Raw genomic sequence first — 22,791 nt, 5'->3', positions numbered from 1 at the left:
GCGGCGGTGATATTTTCCAGAACAAAAGCGATTTTAGAAGTTTTAAGGCCAATTTGAGGCCCGGGCTGCGGCGGTGCTCTCTTGCAGCAAATTCCTTAGGGGTGAGCGCTTCTCTCCCAGCGCTAGGAAAGATTGGAGAGATCGGTACAGGGGTCAGGGGCACAGCACCCTGCCCCTGGGAGCAATCAGGAGGCCAAAGGAGCACAGGACTGGTGGGCCCAACTACAGACCAGCACAAGGAGGGCAGATAGTGGCAGTTCCTTCTAGTGACCAGGCAGGTCACAGATCAGCACAACAGCAGCAGTCCAAGGTGGTTTCCTGGTGAGTCCATTCCTCAGCGTCCTGTGTCCAGTTTCCAGTTCCAAGAATGTTCAAATTGTGGGGAAAATCCCCCTGTACTTATAGTCAGTTTTTACAGTGTTTCACAATGGTGGGGAGAGGAGGTTCCAGCCAGTTACAACTGGTTCTGGGAGTGCCCCCTCTCTCCTTTCAGCACAGGCTCCAAACATCAGTGGGGGGTTAACGACCCTATTGTGTGAGGCCAGGGCACAGTCTTTATACAGGGAGTGCAGAATTATTAGGCAAGTTGTATTTTTGAGGATTAATTTTATTATTGAACAACAACCATGTTCTCAATGAACCCAAAAAACTCATTAATATCAAAGCTGAATATTTTTGGAAGTAGTTTTTAGTTTGTTTTTAGTTTTAGCTATGTTAGGGGGATATCTGTGTGTGCAGGTGACTATTACTGTGCATAATTATTAGGCAACTTAACAAAAAAAAATATATACCCATTTCAATTATTTATTATTACCAGTGAAACCAATATAACATCTCAACATTCACAAATATAAATTTCTGACATTCAAAAACAAAACAAAAACAAATCAGTGACCAATATAGCCACCTTTCTTTGCAAGGACACTCAAAAGCCTGCCATCCATGGATTCTGTCAGTGTTTTGATCTGTTCACCATCAACATTGCGTGCAGCAGCAACCACAGCCTCCCAGACACTGTTCAGAGAGGTGTACTGTTTTCCCTCCTTGTAAATCTCACATTTGATGATGGACCACAGGTTCTCAATGGGGTTCAGATCAGGTGAACAAGGAGGCCATGTCATTAGATTTCCTTCTTTTATACCCTTTCTTGCCAGCCACGCTGTGGAGTACTTGGACGCGTGTGATGGAGCATTGTCCTGCATGAAAATCATGTTTTTCTTGAAGGATGCAGACTTCTTCCTGTACCACTGCTTGAAGAAGGTGTCTTCCAGGAACTGGCAGTAGGACTGGGAGTTGAGCTTGACTCCATCCTCAACCCGAAAAGGCCCCACGAGCTCATCTTTGATGATACCAGCCCAAACCAGTACTCCACCTCCACCTTGCTGGCGTCTGAGTCGGACTGGAGCTCTCTGCCCTTTACCAATCCAGCCACGGGCCCATCCATCTGGCCCATCAAGACTCACTCTCATTTCATCAGTCCATAAAACCTTAGAAAAATCAGTCTTGAGATATTTCTTGGCCCAGTCTTGACGTTTCAGCTTGTGTGTCTTGTTCAGTGGTGGTCGTCTTTCAGCCTTTCTTACCTTGGCCATGTCTCTGAGTATTGCACACCTTGTGCTTTTGGGCACTCCAGTGATGTTGCAGCTCTGAAATATGGCCAAACTGGTGGCAAGTGGCATCGTGGCAGCTGCACGCTTGACTTTTCTCAGTTCATGGGCAGTTATTTTGCGCCTTGGTTTTTCCACACGCTTCTTGCGACCCTGTTGACTATTTTGAATGAAACGCTTGATTGTTCGATGATCACGCTTCAGAAGCTTTGCAATTTTAAGAGTGCTGCATCCCTCTGCAAGATATCTCACTATTTTTGACTTTTCTGAGCCTGTCAAGTCCTTCTTTTGACCCATTTTGCCAAAGGAAAGGAAGTTGCCTAATAATTATGCACACCTGATATAGGGTGTTGATGTCATTAGACCACACCCCTTCTCATCACAGAGATGCACATCACCTAATATGCTTAATTGGTAGTAGGCTTTCGAGCCTATACAGCTTGGAGTAAGACAACATGCATAAAGAGGATGATGTGGTCAAAATACTCATTTGCCTAATAATTCTGCACTCGCTGTAAATGCAGGTGTGCCCCGCCTCTCCCTTCTCTCAGCCCAGGTAGGCTTTACAATCTGTAGATGCACCTCGGTGTCACCTCCACCCTCCCTGTGTTCAGGCTGTCTGAGAAGTATGCACAAAGCCCCAACTGTCAGTCTGCCCAGACGTTGATTGGAGACAGGCTGCAAAACACCAAAGTTATAAGTACAGGTAAATGTGCACTTTCTAGAAGTGGCATTTCCGTGACAGTAATAACAAATACACCTACACCAGTAAGTAGCATTTCTTACCACTGTCACAACCATACCAAACATGCCTACGCTATCCCTCATAAATCAGACAATACCCCTTACACATAATGCAGGGCATTTCTAATGCAATCCTATGAGAGGGCAGCACTCACAGTAGTGAGACATCAAGTTAGGCTGTTTGTCACTACCAGGACAGGCCACGCAACATGGCACCTGTCCTGCCTTCTACATACATGGCACCCTGCCCAGAGGGCTAGCTAGGGCGTACCTTAGGGGTGACTTACATGTAGTAAAAGGGGAGTTCTGGGCCTGGCAAGTAAATTTAGATGCCAGGTCCCTGTGGCAGGAAACTGCGCACACAGGCTCTGCACTAGGAGGTCTTAAATAGGTTTGACAGGCTACTTCAGTGGGTGGCGCAAGCAGCGCTGCAGGCCCACTAGTAGCATTTAATTTACAGGCCCTGGGTATACAGATACCACTTTACAAGGGACTTATAGGTAAATTAAATATGCCAATCAGGTATAATCCAATCATACCAAATTTGTAAGAGAGAGCACATGCACTTTAGCACTGGTTAGCAGTGAAAAAGTGCTCAGAGTCAAAAACGTCCGCCAACAAAGGTCGGAAAAATAAGGAGGCAAAAGCAAAAAGTCTGGGGAATGACCCTGTAAAAGGGCCAGGTCCAACAAATATGTAAATGCTTTTTACTTCTGGTTTGATGGCACCGCTGTCTGCAATATGTATTAACAATTCTCGAAAATATACATAGATTTGGCTTTGGCTCCACCCAGAAGAGTAACAGTTTTACGCCTCATGCTATTGGCTACAGGTGATGTATAATTCCGACTGTCAGGAAGTGCGTCCATTGTAATGCCCGTGGGACTATTTCAAATCTGAAAAGTACACTTGGGTCATCTTTCTGTTTGTCGCGTTCCTTTCTTTTCTTTATCTCCTATCTGCATTTTATTCAGAAAACAATACATTTTATTTTTTTCCCCAGCAGTGTTACGTGGCTTTGATAGAGACTTAAGTTGTCAGCGTCCATAAAGATAGATATCATTCTGCCCACACGCAGGGGGAACAGGGTTGTTTCATATTGCTGACAAAGGTGTTGACACTGCCAAGTTGTCTCTAGAGTTTGGAAAGGCTCACGTGCCTGTACCCAAGCAGTGTCTTAGATCAGTGCATCTTTACCTGGTGGCCCTGTGGTGTGTCACTAGGCAGGGTCAAGTTGGATAATGTGAAACTGAGCTCTTCAAATGGTAGTTTCCAGCTCCCAGCTATATAATGCAAATACCTTGCGTCGCAATGATAGTATATCATTAGGTGATCCTTAGGAAAAAAAAAAATCATTATATAAGTTGTCTGGGAGCACTGTTTGAAGAATATCTCTTTTGCCTACCCCATAAGAATCTGAACTGCCCTTCTCCCTATGACTAACGCCACCCCAGTTAAAACGAAGAATAAAGAAAATGTGGGTAGTAATTCTAGTCCGCTAATTGGCCCTTTCCTGGGGACACAGTAGTTTTCAGTGAACTAACTTGGGCCATAGAGGTCACCACTGAAGGGAATATGATCTCTTTACGCATGTAGGATATATTTCTGAATCGTACGTTTATATCATCCTGGGAGGTCCAGTACGCATTGAGTAGTCATGTTACTGCAGTACGTAGACCATTGAAGGGAGAAAAAGACCCATGATATTCGTTCCCTGAAACCTTTGCAACGTCAGGCGCCTTTCTGAACGGGTTGCACCCAGCTTGACAGTTTAACCATCTCTTAGAACTGATATTGGAGTGAAACCGATGGCTGTTAACTAGAAGTGAAACGCATTGTAGGTGTGACATAGTAGAGAAAGTCTGGAGCAACGAGCACACTAGCCTTAAAAGTATCTAACAATGTCCGATATAAATTGACACACTTCAGTGTCCTACAAGACACCTACATGATCCCCATACTTGTACACAAGATTAACACATTCAAGAGCAGTAACTGCAGTATGAAGATTCTGAGGCCACTTTCTTCTGCCTAGTTTGGCCCTGCCCCAGATTTACTGCTTTTAATGGGCTGGATAGATAGGCAGATTTTGCTGGACTTTGCCTCAGACTTCCAATGCATACCTTCTGGGTATATTAAACAAAACACATAAAAAGCGGTGTCTGGAATGAACAGAGCAACCGCAATAGTAAAAATGAATTGCATAAAAATGATGGCGGTAATCCGAAATGTATCAAAACGAAGCCCAGAAAAGATTCTGTATAAAACATACAATGCATGGACCTTGTTTACCAGACGGGAAACATTCACCCGCATAAATGCTTAAAAGAATCCAGAATGGTTGGGGGTACACACATTTTTATTGTGTTTCAGATGGACGTGTTGTAAAAAAGGTAAAAAAACAAATAATTTCTAAATTGTAGTAATCTTCAGACTCTTCAGGGCGAACTGCAGAGTTACAAGCGCTATTGGCAAATTGCTAGATGAGTTCATTATCTACTGACCAGTCAGCGGCGGCCTTCTGTGGCTTTCTTCCAGGATAGCAAGTCATCACTTATGTTCACAAAAGCCTGCAGTTTTAAACTCTCATGTCTGCAGCATTGGAATCGCAGCAAACAGGTTGCTTAGTTCAGACTGCCCTAAAGCGTTCACCTTGTTATGGGTAGAGTACAATTACAACTTCCAAACAGTCTTCGTCCAGCAGTCTGTCTTGTTAGCACCTACCTGTGCAAATAGCCCCAGGGTCCAATCTTAAATAGGCATCTCACTTCTAATTGAAGGTTGAGATTACGGGATAGATTGCAATTGGGATGTACTGTTCATTTCATCTTCCAAACTAGAAATGCAGGCTGAAACTGTGGTAACATTTATATCCGAAAGAGAGACAGGTTTGCAGATGTCTGACATCGATGCAGCATGAGATGACCGATAAGGACAGGAGGTTGCTAAAAGGCCCAGGTGAAATTTTCATTACTGTGGTTTATGATCTTGCATAATTTCCTGTATATGCCGGTCAATTTCGTTATGCGAATTCTCAAAATTACGCCACTGTGTCACATTGCATAGGTTCAAGTCTGTTAGTGTAAAAATCTTGTCAAAGGAGCATGGGGACAGCGTGAACAAACAATATGATTGCAGCTGTTTGCTGCACTTTTGTGTTTTTTGCCCTGGATCTAAATGCATCTCCATGCCAACGATGGATGAAGTTAATGTTACAATATAGCGCTGTTCTCCAGATTTGTATGTTTTGTAATTACACAAAAAGACGTTCTCTACCTTTTATTTAAAAAATGAACTGCTTCACCCAGCTCTGTAAAATCATGCATTGTTTAAGAAACCTCAACTTTGTGGGTTAAAATATCGAACACGTTGTTATCCTGTTCCAGGTCTAGTCACAAGTTGCCATTTTAATCAATTACTGTGGAAAATGGGCTGAAGCATTGGGATGGATTGTTCTCCACCATTGACAGTAGCAGATGCAGTTTTTAGGTTGAGCATAGCAGCGTGCAAGCACTGCTCTTCTCAACATGTTATAATCTATTCTGTGGGCTTTAACCACTGCCATTTTACGCCCCTCACTTTCATTGGTTTCTGGGCCTGCCTTTCAAAAATCCCTTGATGTTGTTGGTAAATTCTTAGCGTTTGTCTCGCCTTGAGGCTGGTTTGTTACCACCTTGGAGACTGACCCTGTTACATGGATCATTGAATGATCAGCCATGTCACGTAGTGTGGCACACTATTTTTCTCTTTTGCCTCGCCGCTTCGCACTGCGTGGCCATATGTTGTTGCTTCTCTTCCTTGTTTTCTGGCATATTGATGTTTCTTTGCAATGTCTGCGAGGTCTTTATTATTTATTTATTTTTTTGCAGTTTGTGGCGCAAATTTGACAGGAAGGTATTGGAGCACTTTTTTGTTGGTTTTTTTGGGCAGTTTTATGTAGCACGAACTCGACACTGAAGTATTGGAGCGCTTCATTAATTTATTTTCTTTAAGTTTTATATAACGCAAACTCGAAACAAAGGTATTTTACATGAGCACAGGTTACATTACACAAGAACACATTTATTGTTGGTAGCAAGGGGAGATTAAGGGCCTCATTATGAGTCTGGTGTTCCAGGGACCGCCTCGGGTGGGCCACCGTGGTCGTGGCGGACCGCCTGCTATATTATGAACATGGCGGAGCCGCCATGTTCGAAACGCTGCTGCCGCCAGCCAGCCGCCTGGCTGTCTCGGTGTTTGTAATCCTTCAGGGTGGCGCTGCATGCAGATTAGGGGATTATGAGTCCCCTTCTACCAGCCTTTTCATGGCGGTTTACACCGCCAGGAAAAGGCTGGTGGAATGGGTGACTCGGGGCCCCCATGCACAGCCCCGTTGCGCATTCCTCTGCCTGAATTACGGGCAGTGGAATGCGTGATAGGTGCTACTGCACCCGCTGCACTGCCACATTGCTGAGCGCTCGATCAATGTAAAGGCCCTGTTCACCGCAGGGCAGGCAGGCGGAAACACTGTTTGCGCCCACCGCCCCTTCAGTGAACGCATAATAGGGCTTTCGGGGTCATGACGGCACTGGCGGTCTTCTGGCGGGAGGAGTAAGGCGGGTGGTGCTGAGCTGGCACCGAGCCTCGAACCGTGTTTCCCAGCTCCAAAGTCTTCAGCTCTGGCTCTTATGACACATCCTTACCCCTAGGGTTCTTTGTCTGGCGCTTGTTGGAGCAGCTAGTGGTTAACTTATATATGTAGCGCTTGGTAATACAGGTTCTGCCATTTCATAGTGCTGCAACGCAGATGCCATTCTTAACAAAATCGCAATAATTCATTTGCTTCGACCTTGCAGAGATGAAGTGAAAAAGCTATGTCAGGATTGTAACCTGTGACTGTCTTGTTCTGGCAAGACCTCTGCAGTGGGTGCAATAACCAACTGACTTGAGTAGAGCTTAACATTAGGCAATAGCACGTCCTCTTGATAACCTCTGGAGGGTCACCTACTAAACACAGGTTAGTTCTAGGCAAGAAGATGGCGAAAGGTGTTGTCTCCAAAATGGTGGAAAAGGAGTCATGACTCCAGACCCAAGCACTTCACTGCCTCAAGCTTGATAACAAAAAGAACATCTACCCTTTGTATGTAAATTGGCCTCTTCAAATAGAGTACAGTGATTAGAAGCAGCCATTTCCCCAACCCTGTAGAAGCTAACACAAGGTTGCCACAGTGAGAGGAGCAGCGTACCATAGGGCACAAAAGTGGAGCAAGGCTCCTGTGTATAATATCACAGCCAGTCTGTAGGAATGAGTCAAAAAGATTCCCAAGATGGTGGCCTTGTTGTGTCCTCTCTCCTGCAGCGACAGGACTGGGACAGTTGCTGTGGCACCTGGCATACATCCACTACACTCCAAACTAAACACATAGGTAAAAGACATTGGGCCAGATGTATCAAAGGGTTTTACCCATTCTGTATCTATGGGAAAATGTGTTCATACATATGGCCCATAGTCATTTACAATGCCAATAGCTCTAACTCTTACAAACGCAAGACCTAGTGCATTGCAAATGCTTGTTTCATCTTTTACCTCTACTTGCAAGGCTGATCAGCAACCTGTTTAGAATGTTTTTATTTTTTATATACCCTATGTGGTATGGTGCGAAGATTATAGGCTCAGGACACCTTGCATGCCCCCATTCAACTTTGAAATGCCTTTGGAGTCTGCTCAGTCGATGATATATCTTTGTTCAGTCAGTGGCTTAAATCCATTTATTGTACTGGAAATTGGAGATAATGTAATTTCAGTTGGACTTCATTGTATGGTCTTCATTCTTTAATTGCAATTTATAGTTTGCAGCAAGAAGATTACATTTATCTTTAGTTTGCATAAGTCTTTGTTTATCATTTGCAATAGACCTCTGATTTTTACTCTGATCATTAAAATACACTCTGAGCTATTGGCCGTCTGTGGTACAAGGGGGTATTTCAATTTTACTTTTTTGCAAGGTATTTAGGTACAAAATGTATTTAGTCCATTATAACCAATTGCGTAAAAAGTAATGACATTATTAACTACTGCTTTTTTTGGTGGCTTTAGGTGATTATTTAAGAAAGTTTCGAGGCAACAGTTGAAATATTCTGACTGCATAACTTGACCCAGTGATGTTTAGCAAAATTCAGTCCTATAACGTCATTATTTCTGGTCGGTACTCAGTGTCATGAAATGTGCACTTTGCCACTCTGACAAAGGTGGAGCCTTAGATGCACTAAATCAAACATAAGAGATGTTATGTGTTAAACCTAATATAATGTTGTGTTACTTGTATTTAAATGACATGCATTTTGCTACTTGTGTGTCCACATAGCACCAACAATGTTTTGTATCTTCACGTCCCGGTTTGAGTGATACTGTCACAATCTGAAATATTTTATTTTAGAGTTCTGGTAGGTATCTGTCAGTTGAATGATATTTTGTGTTTGTGTTTTCAGTTGGATTTAATATGTTTGTTGGATGTGGCCAGAGTCATAGTCTAGATACCTGCATGCAGACATAATTATTTTGTTTTTCATTGCATGATAAGCTTCTGTGTGAGTGATAACAAACTCTCAGCAATTCATCGCCTTGTTGTATAAATAAATATCTGACGCACCTCTATTTCGCATATACCGCTTAACCTAATGGTGGTCTGTAAATCAGCTTTGGGATGACCAGTGTGTGGTAATGTATAATGGGAAATATCCCAATTTAGTAAAGTGCAGTTGTTAGTTAAAATTGTGTAGCTTCAAGCAGATTTCAGTTGTAACATTCTCTGGACATCGTGAGGCTTGATACCCAAGCTGGAGCATGCCTGCCATCTAAAATAAACCTTATATTTTTGTATGATGAGGTAGATTTCTCCATACTTGACTTTTATTTGACTTTTTATCTAGTCTTGTGATGTTTGTTCAAATGTGATAAATATACATTTGTTATTAGTTCTGGGTTGTAGCAGTGTAGCTGTCAAAAAGATCTATGGCTAACAATATGCATAGAGTGGACACTGTGTCCCCTGCTTTCAACCATTGTTTTTTTCCGACCTTGCTCTTCCAGCTAGTCTCGAATCATTGCCAATCAAACCTTTGCTCAGACCAGTGGATATTTTCATTCACCTAATGTTGTTGACTCCATTGCTTGCTTTGAACTGTTTGTGTATGAGGTATTAGTTTACAACTATAACCTTCTTTGTCCATTCTTGCTAGCTTCTTTTCATATGTGTTGCTCTGATGTGCTAACGCACGAGTTAGCACATTAAACCCAATCTATTGCCATTGTCGGTACTTTTTTTTTCTTCTTGTTAGTAAGCATATGGTCCAGTGGACTACACAGTTCTGTTGGAGAGACTGGAAAAATGGGCAGGAACGCTGTCTGTTTTATCCACTGACGAGCTCTGCCAAATAATTCACCAAATCAAAATCTGCGCTTCAGCTTCTAATATCAATCGCATCACATTCAGGCCAACACTTTCCTGTTAAGCATCTTCCTGAGACTACTAGAGATGTTAAAACAATACAATCTACAGCTTTAATTATACACAGACAACATTCAATTACACTAAAGGATAGTTCTGTCTAAAGACCATAGCAGAAATATAAATCCTTGTCTAACTCACTTGCACCACTGGATGAAGACGAGCTACCTGTGCCGAAACAGCAGAAAGACCAAGTTCCTTCGAGTGTGTGGTCCCTGAAGTAGCTGCCTGCTGCTCATCTGGTCCGGGTACCCCTAAGTGATATACAGACTGTAAACATCCTAAGTGGTCTGGCTTGATGAAGATCCCTTTTGGTCTTTTGTTCACCAAATTTCTATTGTAAAGACAAACACCAACCTTTATCCTATGCTCCTAAGAAAGATCTGCTGCTTTAGGTTCCACACCACATGGAACTCACAAATCTGTTCTAACCATCGGGGCTTGATTACTGAAAATCGTCTACATTGGAGCATCTAAGAAATCGATTGCAATACTACAATGTATTCAATCCCAAGCAACAAGAATAGACCTCAAAATTAGAGCACATCTCCCTGGCTCTCAGAGATCTTCTGGCTTCTTATGGTATAAAAAATGTTAATCAAACACCTGTGCACCACTTTTAAAACCGTGGGAAGACCAAGGCCCATATTATTAGCTTTTGTAGCTGTCTGCACCCAACCTATCCCACCAACACATGAGATCTGGCAAGTCTAAACGGATCCATCGGTCTGGGTTTAATAGGAGAAATAGGGGATGGAGATCGATCCGTGGTGGTGGATGCTCAGCTCTTAAACTGCCTGTGCCCAGACTTCAGGAACGTCAAGCTGTCAGTGTTAAAAATAAAAAATAACCTGAGGACATCTGCTCAGACGCCTTCCTGTCTTGCTAGAAACGCATTAAGGACTCTACCTCCGTACTCTAGGGCCAGGGCCCCTTTAAGAGCAGCACACAGTTAACCACATCAGAAGTCGTCATTTACACATCCTGTTGGAGATGCGGATTCACCACCCGTCTCCTACTGACTTGGAGAGAAGAGAGGACTAAGCAAGATGAGCAGCTTCTTTACAGTGGCGCTGCACACTCTCCCTTCACAAGCCGGCGCTTTACAAACACAGAAATATGTACAGACTGGTGTTTTGTACAATGCGTTTGGGATTAAAAAGCTTTCCGTGATCCAAGTTTTTCATTGACCTAAATGTAACTGACTGGCTTAGGTCAGCTCCGAGCGTTATGTTTATTTTATCTTTTTCCGTGTCCATGCACTCTCTCAAGAAACTGAGAAAGGTTCACAAAATATGCAAACGGTTCAGTGTGGTATTTGCAGATACTTATATAGCCGGAGTGTGGATTCCGATCTGAGGAATGTAAGAATTGTATTTTCGTTTCCAGTTCCAAGTCCCCGCTGCCAATTGCTAATGTGTGAAGAATTTTTTAACACAAATGTGAAGACCTACTCTGCTAACAGTTTAACTGGTAGATTATGTAATTGTGTTCAGCATATCCTAGGCGGTTCCTGCCCAGAGCATTCCAGAATAGGGTGAGTCCAGAACGTTAATTAATCTTAAACATTTGCCAGTCACTGTGTGTCTCCCTAGTTAAGGTGGTAAGCAGGATCTAAACAGAAATGTTTAATCCTCTTTTCAGATTGTTTGTGATAATCTACCATTGAAAGTTCTTCGTGATGTGACTTCAGCTTTGTTTTTATTATTTTCTTTTAAGTGTCCCCTGGTTGAGTGGACCTGCTCACCCATGCAAATGATAACAACGGTTACAATTCAAACTTGAAAAAATGAGTCGGTTTCGTCAGGTCATTATCTCACATTAGAAAAACAGATTTTTATTACCATGAGCTAAAATGCATGAAGGACCGGAGGGCAGAAACTAGGGATCCTCAAAAAACACGCCAGTGACTGTTAGAGTAGTGATTATGTAGCTCTTCTAAAGGCCGCAGTTATTTTAGCTGATATCAAAGACTATTTAATTCCACATTGAAACTGGCCAGAAGTACAACATGATTAACAAACGCATATTAAAATGTGTCAACGCTGACCTTACTATAATGTAGAATTGCATAGGATACATTGGGAAGGAAAATTGAACCACTGCCACCCAATTTAAAGAAATGTATTAATTCATTATATATTTTGGGGACCTGCTGTCTCCATTAATGTAGGAAATGTACATATTGATCAAGAAACTAAGGTACTGATTTAGAGTTTGGCAGATGGGGTTACTCTGTCAAATCGTGACGGATATCCCGTCTGACGTGTTGCGATTCCATTATATCCTATGGAAATTGTAACATGGCGGACGGGATAGCTGTCATGTTTGGGACGAAGTAACCTGTCCACCAAACTCTAAATCAGGCCCCAAGTTTGGTGGTTCAAAGTGAACCTTTCCTGAGGGTTGGTGCGGTTGGGGCTGTTATTCTCTGAATGCCTTCTCATCAAGTCCCTATCTTCCAGCGACCAACTCGGGGGGAGGGAGGGGGTTGTGTATGTATGTTTGTATGTATGTGTAATATATATATTTAACTATACTCTGGTTTCGACTGTGTACACTTATTGCACTGGGATGCTCGGAGTTTACATCTGCATTTGTATTTTTTATTTATATGGCTTCTTATAACAGCTTCTTGTTTTCTGTGGCCAGATCTAGTTCTGCCTCAAAGGAAGAACCCCAAGTTCTTGTAGTTGCATTAGATGTGTTTCTTTCCTGAAGGCGGACTGCTCCACTCCTCTCCTCTCTTCGAAACATCCTCTCAAGTTAGTGACTTCTTTGGACAGGTTGTACAGGAGTCCGGAGACTTAGTCTTAACAGGCCTCTAACCATCTCTATTTCAGGCTGAACAATAAAAGGGGTGGGATCTCTGTCTGCAAACACGTGCCCTCCTACACAGAATACACAAATGACAAGAATACTCCTTTTAGGCTGGAAATTTTGACTCCAAACTGGGTGACCTCCAGTGCCGATTTCCTGGTCTGCACGGATTGGTCTTCTGCAGAGTCTCCTATAATGCCTTATGCCTTGTCCTGGCCCTAAATGTGCAAGTGGTTCAACATAAGACCCAGAGGTAGAAAAATATAAGTTAAAACATTCCAACTGATCACATGCAGCATTATGATATCAGTTCATGGTGCTCACCATACCAAACCGTTTTTAAAGGACGCTCTAAATGTCGAGCCAGTCCCCAGGTTCTGTACTTGGAAGGCTCTTCCTAATCTCCCAGGATGCGCAGAGGGGAAGGGTCCTCTGTACTGACTGACATGGCGGCTTAAATATCCGTTTCCTCCTCTCCCATGGCTGTATAAAGTCAATGCCTAAATTCACTTCCCACCACGACTGGAGACTCCTTAACAGAGTTCCTAATCTGAGCATGGCCTGGCCTGTTCGCGGGTATTCTTCCTCTCCATGCCTGAGATTTCCCTGGTGTTGATACAGAATACACTGCAGAATGAAGAAATCAGTGGCAAATGTCCATAAGCAGTGGGGTCACAAATTTGAGTCGTCGGGTAACGTGGATGCCTGTCTCAAATGTATACAAAGTAAAAGATCAGGGTGTCATTTTTTCAGTGAGAAGTTTGAACTTTATAATTTGAATATGCTGTACTTTGCTATGTTTTTCTGCCCCCCCCCCCGCCGAGCCCTTATTTACACCACAACAAACAACATCAACCACATAAATCTTTAAAGTTAATCAAATCCTTCATTTTTTCATAAGTCTTTATTGTGTTTATTGGGGTATATAAAATGTAAGCACATACACGTGTTATGAATTGACTGTTAAATTTACAGCGTTCTAAAATCTACTGCTGACTTACCGATCAGCACATGACCCATGCTATATATACCGAGATCGAATACCCATGACATTGTGTTGTTAACAGCAAACCATGTCACACATCCCGGCCGGTCTCCCTAGAACCCAAGGTGCACCAGAGTACCTCAGTGAGACCATTGCAATCCTGACTCAATGTAGATGGTGTTTGTCGGAGAATTGTCATTGCTATTTTGATTATCTAACGTATTGTGGTTTGAATGCTGCAGTAAGTTTTTTTTTTTTTAATGTTATTTGGTCCTCTTAATAATTGACACATAGCTTATGTATAATGTTCACAAGACCAGTTGGACAATCCCATCTATCAAAACAAAAGCAACATTGTCATTAGGGGAAAAAACCCTTTTTTTTTTTTTTTTTCCTTTAATTGGTGCGGATCCTTCCTACAAGAAAAGTAACAGTTAATAGTATTCATGTCATTTTCAGAATATTAACAGTGCCCTCACTTCCCTTCACACGAGATTCTGGAACAAATATGGTTGTTCCCATCACCACCTTCTCATCATCCGCACTAAGATGTGGCCCTCAAGTTCCCAGCCAGATACTGAACGATTTTCAAGTCCCTCTTAGTGTTAAAAACATTGATATTTGTCTGATAACAGCTGCCAGGAATTGAGTTAGGCCAAATCTGCTTGAAAGAGTGTACAGCCTGCGGCAGCCTTGACGCAGTGCCCTTTAAACCATTAAGTAGAAAATATATTTGCTTTGAGTTGCAGCTTCTTTAAGGAAGCACTCTTAAAAATCGATCTGTGAAAGCAGGTCTATTTTTAGGCATTCGTTGTTCTGCAGTGACAGGGTATGGACTGAAGCCTCGGAGTAGGTGCTATGCAAATTATTCAAATGAATGTTTGAGTAAATGGTGCTCGGTTTTTCATACCTGACTCAGGTTTGCATGCGTGTCCCTTTAAGGGCTACATACAATGAACGGAGCGCGGATAAATCCGAGCCTGTGATTCATACAAAGCCCGCTCTCTGTCAGACTGTTCTCCTGACAGCTGACATCCTGTGTGAGACAGGCGGCTGGCCAGGAAGCTGAGCTCTCTTGATGTTTGCCTCCTCTCCGAAGGAGAACGCAGGAAGGATGTTTCATCATGCTGCAGCGAGGAGCAAAAGCAGATGGTGAAAGTGTTTTGTCATGTTTTTAATTAATGATTAATTATTTCGCCTCTCCCACCTGGTTGCGAAAGACCTATTGAAAACGTGCATTGGGCTTACAGCCCACGCATTACTTACCATTGGTCAGCTTTATTGTCACTCTCATTTGCTTGGTTCTTATATGGTGGTTTGCCTTCCTCTTGTGTTTATCCCTTGCATGTAGCATAGCCTCTTTGCGGTCCTTTTGATTGACTGACCTTATATCCTTCCACTGCTCATTTTAGGGAACTTCTTTTTTTCCATTCATCAACCCATGAAGGTGGATGTTTTTTGCAGCTACCTCGTGCTGCTTCAGCCCCTCACATACCCCCCCCTGCACTGTTTCTCTCCCCACCCTTCCCAGCTTGTCTGTAAAAGCACTGCACCAGGGATATTTTTGCGGGGTTGTGACTGCTGGGATCTGACTTAAATGTTTTTCTATTTTATCTCCTGTATTCCACATATTGCATGACATCACAAGCTTTGGCACACAGTGTTTTATGGTGCAGAGGGAGGAGGCACCTGCTCAACTCCCTCCGCTGCTGTGTGTGGTAGAAGGTGTACTTAGCATGATACTGTCCCTTGATACCCAATATTCTGATTCCTGGGCTGCTATAGAGGATCAAAATGGTCTAATTCACTGGCAAGCATTATCTATTACATTCAGACACTCCTTTTTAAAACTCTGTTCAAAGGTTCTTGAGTGAACATAATTTGAAAGATACACCAGGCCATTTTTAAAGATAAACATTGGGTTCAGTGTACAGTTTTGAAATTCCACAAGATATTTTGCTTTTCCTCCATTATTTTGAAAACATATATTTTACGTTTTATAAATAATACTTCACATATAAACATAGGCAAATCCAGCTGCTTGGCACTAGAGTTATGAATAGGAGAAGTATTGGCTTTGCCAGTGCTTGTTTGTCAGCTTTTATCACCTACATTTGACTCCAAGATGATTGCTCACTCCACATTAGTTTAAAGTGATGTTTTTGTTCTGCTTTGTTAGCTAAGGAGTCTAAAGTTGAACGAACATAAGATTCTGGAAGGCACTGACTAATCCATGCAAAGCAGCAGAGGTGGGAACCAGCAGTCTGTGTTTTAGGTCTGGTGTTAGCCAAGGCTGTGCCAAAATTATATATATAATGTGTATGCCTACAAGGGCGTTCATCCAACTGTCTTCATCAATTTGTGTTTTATTCTGTCAGTTGCCTTCTGCCCACTGTATCATACAGCATTGGGCAGTGGGGCAGCTCCCTCCAGCCATTGCTGTGTATGACAGCGTTCTGCCATTTCCACAAAGAGCACATCCTCACGCAGAGTAGCTCCTTTAAATGCCAGTCTATGGCAATGTCTGTTATTTTCTTTTTTTTGTTTTGTAATGCAGAATCCAAAGAAACCCCTATGGTTGTCCCAGCCTCCCTATACTAGTCCTAACAGCTCTTGAAGAGAAATAGTCAGGTCTCCTTACCCACATATGCTCGTTGCATGGTTCATAATCTACTACCTAGCCACATCAGGATAGGTAAGTACCACCATGACTGTAGGAAAGTACCATCTTGCCTGGTATGTTACCCCCATATTTCACTGTATATATGTTGTTTTAGTGTATGTGTCACTGGGACCCTGCCAGCCAGGGCCCCAGTGCTCATAAGTGTGCCCTGTATGTGTTCCCTGTGTGATGACTAACTGTCTCACTGAGGCTCTGCTAACCAGAACCTCAGTGGTTATGCTCTCTCTGCTTTCCAAATTTGTCACTAACAGGCTAGTGACCAATTTCACCAATTCACATTGGCATACTGGAACACCCTTATAATTCCCTAGTATATGGTACTGAGGTACCCAGGGTATTGGGGTTCCAGGAGATCCCTATGGGTTGCAGCATTTCTTTTGCCACCCATAGGGAGCTCTGACAATTCTTACACAGGCCTGCCACTGCAGCCTGAGTGAAATAACGTCCACGTTATTTCACGGCCATTTACCACTGCACTTAAGTAACTTATAAGTCACCTACATGTCTAACCTTCACCTGGTGAATGTTGGGTGCAAAGTTACTTAGTGTGTGGGCACCCTGGCACTAGCCAAGGTGCCCCCACATCGTTCAGGGCAAATTCCTCAGACTTTGTGAGTGCGGGGACACCATTTCACGCGTGCATTATACATAGGTCACTACCTATGTATAGCATCACAAGGGTAACTCCGAACATGGCCATGTAACATGTCTAAGATCATGGAATTGATCCCCCGAGTCTCTAGCACAGACCCGGGTACTGCCAAACTGCCTTTCCCGGGGTTTCACTGCAGCTGCTGCTGCTACCAACCCCTCAGACAGGTTTCTGCCCTCCTGGGGTCCAGCCAGGCCTGGCCCAGGAAGGCAGAACAAAGGACTTCCTCAGAGAGAGGGTGTTACACCCTCTCCCTTTGGAAAAAGGTGTCAGGGCTGGGGAGGAGTAGCCTCCCCCAGCCTCTGGAAATGCTTTGATGGGCACAGATGGTGCCTATCTCTGCATAAGCCGGTCTACACCGGTTCAGGGATCCCCCAGCCCTGCTCTGGCGTGAAACTGGACAAAGGAAAGGGGAGTGAAAACTCCCCTGACCTGCACCTCCCAGGGGAGGTGCCCAGAGCTCCTCCAGCGTGCCCCAGACCTCTGCCATCTTGGATTTAGAGGTGTGCTGGCACACTGGACTGCTCTGAGTGGCCAGGGCCAGCAGGTGACATCAGAGTCTCCTTCTGATAGGCTCTTATCTGTGTTACTAGTCTATCCTCCTTCCTAGGTATCCAAACCTCCTTTTCTGGCTATTTAGGGTCTCTGCTTTGGGGAATTCTTCAGATACCGAATGCAAGAGCTCACCAGAGTTCCTCTGCACTTCTCTCTTCACCTTCTGCCAAAGGATCGACCGCTGACTGCTCAGGACGCCTGCAAAACCGCAACAAAGTAGCAAAGACGACTACTGCAACCTTGTATCGCTTCATCCTTCTGGCTTTCTCGCCTGTTTCCTGGTGGTGCATGCTCTGGGTGTAGCCTGCCTCCTTCTTGCACCAGGAGCTCTGAAGAAATCTCCTGTGGGTCGACTGAATCTTCCCCCTGCAACCACAGGCAACCAAAGACTGCATCACCGGTCCTCTGGGTCCCCTCTTAGCACGACGAGCGTGGTCCCTGGAACTCAGCAACTCTGTCCAAGTGACTCCCACAGTCCAGTGACTCTTCAGTCCAAGTTTGGTGGAGGTAAGTCCTTACCTCCCGACGCTAGACTGCATTGCTGGGTACCGCGTGATTTGTAGCTGCTACGGCTCCTGTGCACTCTTCCAGGATTTCCTTTGTGCACAGCCAAGCCTTGGTCCCCGACACTCTAACCTGCAGTGCACAACCTTCTGAGTTGTCCTCCGGCGTCGTGGGACTCCCTTTACTGACTTTGGGTGGACTCCGGTTCACTCCTCTTCCAAGTGCCTGTTCCGGTACTTCTGCGGGTGCTGCCTGCTTCTGTGAGGGCTCCCTGACTTGCTGGGTGCCCCCTCTGTCTCCTCATCCAAGTGGCGACATCCTGGTCCCTCCTGGGCCACAGCAGCATCCAAAAACCCTAACCGCGACCCTTGCAGCTAGTAAAGCTTGTTTGCGGTCTTTCTGCGTGGGAACACCTCTGCAAGCTTCTTCACGACGTGGGACATCCATCCTCCAAAGGGGAAGTTTCTAGCCCTCTTCGTTCTTGCAGAATCCACAGCTTCTACCATCCGGTGGCAGCTTCTTTGCACCCTCAGCTGGCATTTCCTGGGCATCTGCCCACTTGACATTGTCGCAACTCCTGGACTTGGTCTCCTTGTTTCACAGGTACTCAGGTCCGGAAATCTACGGTTGTTGCTTTGCTGGTGTTGGTCTTCCTTTCAGAAATCCCCTATCACAACTTCTGTGCTCTCTGGGGGTTATAGGTGCACTTTACACCTACTTTTCAGGGTCTTGGGGTGGGCTATTTTTCTAACCCTCACTGTTTTCTTACAGTCCCAGCGACCCTCTACAAGCTCACATAGGTTTGTGGGTCCATTCGTGGTTTGCATTCCACTTTTGGAGTATATGGTTTGTGTTGCCCCTATACCTATGTGCTCCTATTGCAATCTACTGTAACTTTACATTGCTTACATTACTTCCTTTGGCTATTACTGCCTATTTTTGGTATTGTGTACATATATCTTGTGTATATTTGGCATTCACATACTGAGGGTACTCACTGAGATACTTTGGGCATATTGTCATTAAAATAAAGTACCTTTATTTTTAGTATATCTGTGTATTGTGTTTTCTTATGATATTGTGCATATGACACCAGTGGTATAGTAGGAGCTTTGCATGTCTCCTAGTTCAGCCCAAGCTGCTCTGCTATAGCTACCTTCTATCAGCCTAAGCTGCTAGAAACACCTCTTCTACACTAATAAGGGATAACTGGACCTGGTACAGAGTGTAAGTAGCCCTTGGTACCCACTACAAGCCAGGTCAGCCTCCTACAATGACGGACTCAACGATTTGGGAGATCTGGTTCAATTGTTCCTGGACTACAGTAGGGATTCAGATAGAAACAAACAATATCTCTGGCTATACCCTCAGAATATCTTTTAAGTGGGTACCCTGAATATGATTAAAAATTGTCTGTGGCTATGTTGGTGAGCTACAATAGTTACTCTATCCACTGCTTCCTGTCTACATGTTTCGACCAATATTTAAGCCTCTATAGGGCTTTCTGACTCACTCTCTAAGTGCAACATTCATTCAATGCACATGACAAGGCATAATGCTCTTATATGTATCTGTAAGGTTTTGCATACAATCCCCAGCTTAGCGTTGTTGTTTAAGTCAACTGGTCAGTAGTAAGGGGCGCCTCCTTTAATCACACATTCATCAAGAAGTATGTGTGGCACCATTACCTCTGAAACCAGTCCACCATTGTGAGCCTCAGCTCAGCTACTAAAGTGTGATCTGAAATGTGATTGATGGGCTGAGAATGGTTGTGGCTGTCAGTGTTGTCCTGTAGTGCCAATGGTGACTAACCTTAAAGGGATTTTTCTTAGCAAAACAAAATACGTTCTGGTCCTAATGTTATGCTGGTCTGGGTCAAGTTGTTTTAAAAAAAAACCAAAAAAAAAAAACCATTAAGTGGAGTAATCCTTCCGATGTTAGAGGTTGGGCGAACACCTTTGTCGAGTCGAGTGGTTGCTATGAAAGAATCTGAATAAATACTTAATTGGAGAGCATTTTCAGATAGGAAGAGTGAAGGCTATCCTCATCAAATTAGGACATGGTGTATTGAGAGATGGCTGTCAGCGTGAGGTTTGTATAGGGGCTATTTGGGTATGAACTGATAAGGCACACGTGGTGAAGCGGTGGAGTGTGGTATTGGATTTAGTGTCATTTCATATTCCACTGGTTATTTAAACAAATAGTATTGATGGTTGATATTTAAATTTGAGTTAGGAGTGGTCCTGGTAGGGGGTTTACTGCTTTGACGCTTCCTTTACATTTGTTTCTTGCCTCGTAAATATCTGACTTGATGACTTTGGCAGTTGTTCTTCGTAGTGAAAAGGTTTATCAGCACATATGATGTGCTTCTAATAGTGACTTGTGTTTCTTCGGTTAAGAGTTTAGTCAGGGTCCAGTCTTTGAGCTGATAGTTCTGAAATTGTGTAGTTAATGATTGTCTGTGTCCTTTAAGCATGTGGTTCCTATTGCTTAACAGGATGGCAATGATCGTTATGTCTGGTGCATTGGTAGCTACATTAGTACTGCCCAAAGTGAGTGTGTCGAGGGGGGAAGTTATTTAGTGGGTGTGAGAGTTCCTTTCTGGACTTTGGGGGAGGGGACAGTTTGTGAGTAATACATTGTGTATGGTAAGTATGAGAACATAATGGTGTCACCTAGCCTGTGGTAATTGTGTACATTTTAAATAAGCGAAGATGATTAAGCATTGAGTAGTGTTGTACTTGTTGTGTATGGGTCAGTTGTATTTTTGATGAGTTCCATCATCTTTTGTAAAGATTTTTCTTATTACCTTGGTTTCTTGGTGTTCCAGTATCCAGGGAGGACTCTCTTGGCAAGATGTTTGTGAGTCATGGTTCTACTAGCGAGAGTGAGACATTGAAGGAATTGCTGGTGGCTATCCTCAAATTGTTCATTGAGTTGTGGGCAAAGGCATGCTGGTACGTTTTGAAGTTTAAGAATCACAGCATCAACCATCCTAACTAAAATCTTAACCTTTCAACAAATTACAGAGAAATATTGCATGCTGCTTAATATTGCAGTTAAAGACAATTGTGCTAATTGATTAATTGATGAAAGAGCGTATTGCTTCACCTAAAAAAAAAAAAAAAGAGATTCCGCTTGCTGCAGAGTTTAGTGCTTCATCTGCCAACAATACTGAAAAGCAATATGATTTATGTGATGTAGTAGCTTTTCTGCAGACCACAGCGATGGGGCGCTTTTACTGGAATAGACAAACATCAGAGCAGCAGATGCCGCTTCTTATGGGCTTAAACCCTATGCTTCTGTGAGACTGGTTCCTTCCAAAAATTGAAGTTTTAAGAGCCCCGTTGATCACAGGTTATTATCTTCTCCACAGAGACCGGATATTTCACGAGCAACTAAAACTTAACCTATGCAGTTAGGTGCGCTCTGTTCCCTTGTCCATGCTTTCCACTGGCCTACTGAGCGACTTCACAATGCAATAACCAGTAGAGACTCATAATAGTAATTTAAGACACCCCTTGGTGAAGGGGCACGTTGATTACAGTTTTGTGACCTCTGCTGTTGGTATTTTCTTCTTGACCTCCATTTACAGACTTTCTCCTTTAGTTTGGTATAATCTGTGCTATCTTCTTATGGCTTAGAAATTCCTACCCATTCATTTTTTCTTTCTTTCTTTCTTTCTTTCTTTCCTTTTTTTTTTTTGCTGTTACCAGTCAGTCTTGTGACATAGTTTCATACGTAAGCATATTTTATTATTTGTTCATAATGTGAGTAAATATAAAAAGGAATATAAACAAGCATGTATTTGGTGCTCACTAAATGCCAAGCGTTATTTATAGTGCTTTGTTAGATTACTATTTACTGATTTTTTGTATTCTATTTAAAATCATCTACTTCAATTGCAAGATTGTCAAAATGTTTTGACATTGCTGATTGATCTGAAATATTTGCTTTCCGTTTGTGTTAGCAGGCTTTCCGTTGTCCAGCGTCCTGGCTGGGATTTAGAAAGCCATGGGCAGTGGTAAGTAATTTTCCTTTTTCTCTTTTAGTTCTCTGCCGCTTAGTACTGATTCATAAAACCTTATATGTAAACGATTGCATACACATAAAGTTTTTATCTAAAAACTGCAAAGGTAACGTCAAACTGTATTAATACAACATAGTTATGTTAACAAATAATTCTGCAGCTTGACACCGATAAGAGTAAGTAGATGCTCCAAGCTTGTTATGTTTCAGCACTCATGTAGGGTTTTGCGATTGCGTTGCATCTACTGCCAGTGACAAATTAAAGGTTTGTAGGAATTGAAGCTTAATTCATCTGTTCAGTCTGAGAGATTCAGATTGTTGACTAAATGAGGTCCATGGATGAGCTCCCTCAAAATTTAGCTGTAGAGTTCCTGGAAGAAAAACAGATTTTAATTAAGAATGTGGCACGTGGCTCAAAACAAAAGGTCTCCTTCAGAGAAAATGTATATAAAGTATTTAGCAACACCAAAACGAAACTAAAATAGGATAGTTTACCAAACTTAGTAAAATGCAGTGGTAGCTCATCCATAAGGGCGGAGGAGTGTCGTCCCCCGGCCCCCCCTCTCCTTCCCATCTCTTCACCAGCAGCGGCAGCTGCAAAACATTTCTACAAAAATGATAATAAACTTTATTGTCGTTTTTGGCAAAGAGGGGCGGGGTATGGGGGTGACTAGCAATGAAGGGGAGTGCTCAGCACTCCCCCCTCAGAGCGCCTGTATGTTTGG

At 43.2% G+C, this 22,791-nt stretch overlaps 1 protein-coding gene across 4 annotated transcripts in view; it reads left to right on the top strand.

Moving 5' to 3' along the window:
• Positions 1-22,791, top strand: part of PRRG1 (proline rich and Gla domain 1) — a 305,648-nt gene that overhangs the window by 89,796 nt on the left and 193,061 nt on the right. For 2 of the 4 annotated variants that reach the window (XM_069204609.1, XM_069204607.1), the window contains one exon: positions 22,011-22,061. In XM_069204609.1, coding sequence (XP_069060710.1) covers positions 22,052-22,061 — 10 coding nt within the window. In that variant the 5' untranslated portion in view covers positions 22,011-22,051. Of the gene's footprint in view, positions 1-22,007; positions 22,062-22,791 lie in introns of all 4 variants that reach the window. The other 2 variants (XM_069204608.1, XM_069204606.1) reach the window with 1 other exon arrangement.

This window comes from Pleurodeles waltl, chromosome 8 (genome assembly GCF_031143425.1).
Source record: "Pleurodeles waltl isolate 20211129_DDA chromosome 8, aPleWal1.hap1.20221129, whole genome shotgun sequence".
NCBI lineage: Eukaryota > Metazoa > Chordata > Amphibia > Caudata > Salamandridae > Pleurodeles > Pleurodeles waltl.
This window is presented reverse-complemented; position numbering and strand designations above follow the sequence as displayed.